The following is a 7,694-nucleotide window of genomic DNA, read 5'->3' on the forward strand; positions in this document are numbered from 1 at the left end:
TTCACACATACACATAGACGCTTTGTGATCCGTCTTTAATGTTACATGGTATAAAAAAAACACAGTAGACTCCAAATACTGGTGTGAAAACTTTGTAAGAATATAATCTACAATATGCATTCACGCTTAACTTTTGTCCATTATTCTAAAATTAAATGCATTAATGCGCCATATAGACAACATGAAAGAAGTTTGTTTGAAATCTTTGAAGATTTATTAGAAATAAAAAAAGAAAAAAATCACATTTACATAAGTTTGCTGTGACACTCAGATTTGAGCTCTGGTGCATCTTGTTTCCACTGATCATATTGATGTGAGTCCACCTGTGGACATGATTTGGAAAAGCATACACCTGTCTACATCAGGTCCCACAGGTAACAGTGCATGTCAGAGCACAGACAAAGACATAAGGTCCAAGGAATTTTGTGTAGACCTCTGATCTGGGGAAGGATCCAGAAACATTTCTGCAGCATTGAAGGTCCCAACGAGCACAGTGGCCTCCATCATCTGTAAATGGAAGAAGTTTGGAACCACTAGGACTCTTCCTAGAGCGGCCCGCCCGGCTTTTCAGAGGCAGGAACTGGGAGACTAGTCTGGATGGAGGGAAAGATGAATGCAGCAATGTACAGAGACATTGTTGATGAAAACCTGCATGCAGAGCATCTGGACCTCACACTGGGGCGACGGTTCATCTTTGAACAGGACAAGGACCCTAAGCACACAGCCAAGATAACAAAGGAGTGACTGAGCCAGAGCCCAGACTTGAACCCAATTGAACATCTCTGGAGAGATCTGAAAATGGCTGTGCACCGACCGAAAATAATGAATTTAATACATTTTCAAATAAGGCTATAACGTAACAAAATGTGGAAAAAGTGCTGTAAATACTTTCTGGATGCACTGAATGATGAAACTATCAGGCCAAAGTTTGAAGTTGCAAACTTGAAATATACAGTTGAAAATCGAGCGTAGTATGTAGATCAACAACACAAGTTAGATATGAGGATTTTATATTCAATAAGTAGAAACTAGCAACCGAAATCATGGCACATACAGTACTGTCCATATTTGTCAATGAATATCTGCATTAACAGAAATTGTGCACAAAACGGCACAGGAGGTTTTTTGACTCAGTGAGATCTGGCTGCAATTTTAAATTCTGTTATTAACGAAATCCCATAAACCCCCGTTTAAGGAAGATCAAAATGCTGTGGAATATTTATAAATGTTTATAGGTTTGGCATTACACAACAAATATGATCGTGAAACTTCAAAATAAACAAGTTACTTTCTAAAAATAAGTACAAATTCTCAAAGCAGTAAACAAACAGGAAAACATTTTCCTAAACCCAGTGAGTTTGACCTATTTTAAATTTTACTGCCGTATGTTACAAAGCTCCCCTTTTGTAAAGGGATCTAAATGTTGCCTTCATGTGAAGACGGCGATGCTGTGGCTTCATGCTGCTCTAACCGTTCAGGGACCAGGACGCTGCAGCTCGCCACACGTTGAAGAAAACTTAAATTGCACTTTGTTTACAAGATGTTTGGTTGTAGCTGTTCTCACGTGTTGTTAAGGAAATTGTCTGACTTTGACCTTTTTTTTTTTTTTTTTTTTTCCTTCTCTCTCAGCTACAGGCCCTACACCTACCGCCACTTTGCTCCCCCCACCACCCCATGCAGCACTGACGTGTGCGACAGCGACTATACACCGGGACGCCGGGCTCCACTGAAGTCCAAGGGCTACACCAGCGACCTCAACTACGACTCGGAGCCTTTCCCGCCTCCGCCAACCCCCCGCAGCCAGTACATGTCGGCAGAGGAGAACTGTGAGAGCTGCCCGCCGTCGCCTTACACCGAGCGCAGCTACTCCCACCACCTCTACCCGCCGCCGCCATCACCCTGCACGGACTCCTCATGAGCCAAAACCCCCCTCCTCCCTACCTCCCTCCCTCCGCACAGCTCCACCCCCTCACTGTATATAGCAATTGTGCATAAAGAGGTTAAAAATGGGAAAGAGACTGACAAAGCAGAGGTGGAGTGAGATGCTGGAGGATAAAAGGAAATAAAGAGAAATGGGAGCTGCAGAACATTTGTACATTGAAAAAGAGAAGCATATTTATATATTTTCTATACAGTGTTTACTGATAATGCCATAGAGGTTTGTATTGAGAAATTTGTACATTTTTTAAAGAAAGTTTTATTAAAATCATCACAAATATAAGTTGCCTTAAAGCAGGGGAAAAAGAGGCTGAAGGACAAAAAGATGAAAACTGAACAGCGGGACGTTTTAACTTATCTGATGCCAAATATGAAAACCATCAACAGCTACAGGACGAGGCTGGTGGGCAGTTACTGTGTGAACTGGATCAGGAGCGGATGTGGAAGAATGTGGTGCTGGGTCTTTGAATTAGAATTTACCTCCTCTTCAGTTAGGAAACGGTTTGTGGATGTGAGTCATGAAAACCAGGACTTCTGGGCTGAAGCAATAACACTAGCTAGGCACATATTAAATCTTTCCGACCCGGAGTATCAGCACGGCCGCAGGTGATTAACGCCCCACAGACGACATGAGCAACATCATTTTGTTGTTGTTTGAGGTTTTTTGTAACTTTCTACATGAAGCTGCTCCTTCAGGTCACAGAGATAAACCCACTAACACAGTCTCTCAGGAGACTCAGCCAAACTGCATGAGTTCCCAGTGACTCTTCTAATAATCCGGTGCGTGACAACCGTACGGTTAAAGGACGAGGCTGATGCTTTTCTAGATCAAATTTAATTGTTTCCCTTAAAGAGGAACAGTTAAGGCCCTTTTTAATGGATGGATTTAAGTAAGCCCCCCAAAACATGAACAGGCATTAATTATTTGTAAATGAACACTTAGCATTTAAATCCTCTGTCACAGTGAACAGATGTGGGTGATGTTCTGACAGACAACAGAAGCCGTCTACCTCGGCCTGTTGTCTGTTTTTCAGGTTTCACAACTTTTGAAGACCTTTTATTAATTTAGAAAAAAAGGCAGTGCGCTATGATTTGCGTGGTCTGCACGACATTTAGACATTTATTTTTACGTCACACCTGTAACAAGGTCGTGGTAATTTTCAAAAAAAATGCAAAAGTTCCAGGAAACTCCTACCAACGAGCTTCAATCCTGCCGCCAATTTTTAAACACCACAGACAATTTCAAACGTTGTAGTCCCTGACACACAGGCTAAAATAGTGTTTAGTGCACTGAACCAGATTATTTCCTTATTGTGACTGTTAGAAGAGTCTAAACAAACACCTACAGAAATCAGGAGAGTTTCCAGGTTCAGAAAACGTTGCCATGGATTAAACGTGGTGCCAATCTGTGTTTTGTCGCTGTGACTTGAAGGTGACACGTGGCAGGAACAATTGCGTCACCTCATGGCCTCCATACCAAACCCTGCAATGTTACGTTCTCGCTAAATGTAGGAGCTCGGGTCGGTGCAGCATGGCTCACATCCATCGTTGTGATGTTCCGACGGATTGAAACCAAATGGAAACTTTGTGATGCCTGAGCGCAAGTGAGAAGACCCAAAGCTGCAACACAGGGTGCGATCATCCATGTCCCTCCTTGTTTTTTAATTTGATTGTTTTTATCCAAGCCTTCTCGTGTGGAGGATGCAGCACCATGAACACAATCTTGTGCCTGACCAGTTACGTTCGTTTTTTTTATGTTGTTACATTGAGGAAAAACACAAAGGAACTCCAGTGCCCACTTAATGCTATATAGTATTTTTGTACCACATATTGTGTAGATAACGTATTTATAAGCTATATACGAAATCATTGTAAATTTATCCATTGAATTCTTGCAGTACTTTTCATTCCGTCTTTTTTTTATATTGCCTCATTATATTTTTCTATAGAATTTCACTCTGAACGTACAGCGACAATCTCAGATGAGTCAAATTGAAGAACATATCCAGTTTTTAGCGTCTGTTCATGTAAAGTCAATCTGATGTTTTGAAGGACTGTTGTGCCAAAAGTTACTTGTGTTTTTTTTTTTTTTTTTTTGGAGGCAAAAGTGGAGGCAAAAGTCTGAAGCTGAGAGTCAGAAAACCTGAAGCTGGGACCAGAGGTCATGTCAACAATTTTATTAAATTTTTTTTGTAAGTCTTTGTGCTTCTCGTGACAAAACCAGAAATTTATTTTTCGAGATGACTTGTTGCATCGTCTAATTTTCTGTGGAGACGGGTTCACGTTTCCCTCCTTGTCGGGTTTGTTGTTTGGCTTCTGAAGAGAAATAACTTACACCAGCATGAATTTGAAGACAATCTAATGCTCTACAGACACATCTCCAACATATCACAATGTTTAGAGTCAGAGTTTCATTTTTAATTTTGAAAGCAAACATCTTTCTTGATGAGGTTTTGGGTCTTTAGATCCTGAAATCATCCCATTTCCACTTAATCTTTTATTTTTAAGAAGTTAAAATGTCTTTTTAGAATGATTTGCTTTGGAAACGGGTGAATTAATCTCACCAGTTCATTTTTGGATTCATTTAACAAAGTGATGTTTAGTTTTTTTATATTTTACAGTGCAGTGATATTTACAAACCTCAGAATTTTGCAAAAATACTGCACCGCTGTCCTTTAAAAGCACATAAAGGCTGGGTGTCTTTTTTTTCTTTTTTTTTTTTAATGGTTTTACAGAACTACTGAATTCTTTCCTAAGAAAAGAGTCAAAATTAAGTGAATGTGTAGTATGTTACAAAAAACTACACAACACTAAGTTTCTATATTTGATACGACCAACATTCTGATGAAACCTAATTCGGCTTTTTTTATTAGATGCAAATTACAGCTCAAACCTTTTTAGATTAAAGTGTTAAAAGTTTTGAGGTTTGACACCCAGTCTTATTGTTCAGTGACCTTTTTAAGTTTTTGTTTGTTTTTTTTTCTGTGGTGAATGAATGATCTCAGTGTTTTCTAGAAATGATAACGAACAGTATTTAGACAGTAAAGAGGAAACAAGCCCATATGGAGATGTCAGAGTCCTGATGTGTGTTGTTACTGTTCTGTGGAGTCCTTAAAGTCCCTAAAGTCCCAAATGTTTGGTTTGTTCTTTTTTACTTGTGTGAACAATTGTTTGGCTGGACATTTAATGGCAGGCTCTGTTTGAAAAGCTCTGGTTTAAGTTGCATTTTTGACTTCCCTGTATATTTGAAATATGTTTGCTTTATTTGAACATTTTATTTGTTGTTTTTATTTGGTTTTTGTCGTCTCCATTACATGATCCTGTCTTCATCTGATTTGGGCAGGATTTATGTTAGAGAAGCCCACGAGTTGATAGTAGAATGTCTTTCTAGGGCTCATAAAAAAACTACCTGCTGGTACTTCAGGGACTCCATGCTGTGCACAAAGTATAAATATTTCTTTACTGCAGACAAGAGTTCTGTGCAAAAAGTCTAATTTTGTTCTTCATGCTTAATTATTTTGTGCTGATAAAATTAAAAAAAAACAACTTCTGGGGCTCAATACAATGCAATATTCTCAACATGTAAATTTTTGCTGATTTAGAAGAATCAAATTTCAGGATTTTAAAACGGATATTTGGATACTACAGTGAAACATTTGGATTGTGCTGAAAATCAAAATCCTAACACGGATTTCTTTTGGCTCCCTGCTGCCTCCATACGGCATTTATTCACACCTGTGGTACAATCACTTATCTTCACAACGGGTGCATTTAAAACCTTTTTGGGAGAGGTTCTCATTCTTTAACTGCACTTTACACAACATGTTTTTTTTTTTTTTTAGCTGATTTCTGGTACAAAATGTATTTGTCACTGAGCTGCAGTGAATTTGTATAGAAGTGGTTTGTGTGTCCAGAAAAACATGACTGACTTGGTGAAGAGGACATTTTTGTCTGGCTGTTTTTTGGTCATTTGTTCCCTCGCTTTCTGTGCGAATTGTATTTTATCTTTTTCCTGAATTTGTTACCTCAGATTAACGACTTCTATAGTTTTCCAATCACTAAATAATTTGTCATCTGAGCATCTTTTGGACAGGTTGTTTTTCTTTTTTGTTGTTTTTTTTACTGTCAAATGTCTGTCAGAAACGATATTCATTGTATATTTAACTGAATCATTTGAGGACTTGTTTTCATATTTTATTTTGGTTTAAGGCAACAAGAAATTTTAGGAGTACAAAATACTTTCTAAGGGTATAAAAGACTAGAGAGAACCCCCATATAAATCAATAGAAAGTGCCTTTAAGAGGCTTTTAAAAAAAAATGCAAATTTTGATTTAATTCTGAAACTTTCTGGTTAAATAGAAGAACAAGCTCATGAAGTGACTGGACATTTAATGGAAACCCTTAGTAAATACAACAATACAATCAGTTGTGTGCTCGGCACTGCAAATTCATCAGAAGTGTTCCTCCAGACTCTTTTAAGGCTTTATAGAATTGGATGGAAGGTATAATAAAACACGAGACGTGTCAGAAACTAGACAGTCAATCTTAGACTGGGGAGAGTTGCTCTTCAGGTTCAGATTGACCATAAACATCTCGTATAGCTTGCGAGAATTGTGGGTGAAAAGGATCAAAGAAAATCCAAAAAGTAAAACGATTGAGTCATTTTTTTTAAGAAGCACTTTTGTCTCAAAGCTTGTCATAACAATTTGTCTATTTGTTTTCCCCCTTTTAAATTTTTCTACATCCTTTCTGATCTCATGGTGCTTGGCGATTTTGGAGATGACCAACATTTGGTTTGTCTCGTTCATTTAATTTCCACTTATTTAGCATTTTTATAATGACTGCTTTACCTGTAAACCAGAGTATCAGATGGACCTGTACAGCCCATCCAGCTGCCACCATAAGCTGTTGTAGCCCATGAAATGCTGTTTTTTGTTGTTTGTTTCTTTTTGTTGAATATAAAGTGAGTGAACTTTTAAAAAAGAACCTGTGTGCTGATTGATATTTGGGTGGAGGGGAAATTGCTAGAAATATTTTGTTATACAGAAATATTTTATTTTTTCTCATTCAACATTTTGTGATCAGATCATGTTCCGTCCAATCCACTATCCAACCAATCCATATTTATAAAGCGTGTTTCAAAAAACTAAACAGAAAAAAAAAACAAAACAAAAAAAACACGAAATTGGAGAAACGGGTAAGTAAAAGCACCACAATATCAATCACATAAATTAAAACATTTATTTTAGAAATAGGTTTATTAAAAAAAAAAGAGCTTAAGTTCTAAGGTTCAGTCTTAAGTGAAATGTTCAATTTAAATCAAAAGATGCAGAATAACTGAGTTTTTTTTCCTTATTTTTAGGTTTGGACATAAAAAGTGAATGTATCGCTGTGGACGCTGTGCTATTTTTTTTTAATAATCAAATTAACCTTAGTGAAAATAAATAAAAAAATATCTTAACAACTCTCTTGTATATGGCCACTTTATTAAACAACAGGTATATGTAAGAATCAGCAGGTGCAATAATCTAAAAGACAATTTACTGCACTGAGCACTTTAATACTCTGAAGACAGTTTCACAAATACACTTTAAGTCTGAATTTTCACCTTTACATATTACTTTTACTTTACATATCTTTTGCGCTCTACGAAAATTTAGACTACAATTAAATTGCGTGCAGCTGAAAAATTCAGCAGTAACTGTGAGTCCCGAGTCGCACAGTATGTGCCCCTGCTCTTCTAAACATTACGGTAG

The 7,694-nt window shown here is 37.5% G+C and overlaps 1 protein-coding gene across 4 annotated transcripts in view; it reads left to right on the plus strand.

Annotated features, from left to right (window-relative positions):
- The window catches only part of lrp6 (low density lipoprotein receptor-related protein 6), a 44,229-nt gene extending 37,305 nt beyond the window's left edge, over positions 1-6,924 (plus strand). For all 4 annotated transcript variants that reach the window (XM_067490835.1, XM_067490837.1, XM_067490836.1 and 1 more), the window contains exon 23: positions 1,630-6,924. In XM_067490835.1, the coding sequence (XP_067346936.1) occupies positions 1,630-1,918 (289 nt within the window). In that variant the 3' untranslated portion in view covers positions 1,919-6,924. The remainder of the gene's footprint in view (positions 1-1,629) is intronic.
- Positions 6,925-7,694: the final 770 nt, after the last annotated feature.

The sequence above is a fragment of the Channa argus genome, chromosome 21, assembly GCF_033026475.1.
Source record: "Channa argus isolate prfri chromosome 21, Channa argus male v1.0, whole genome shotgun sequence".
Classification (NCBI taxonomy): Eukaryota; Metazoa; Chordata; class Actinopteri; order Anabantiformes; family Channidae; genus Channa; species Channa argus.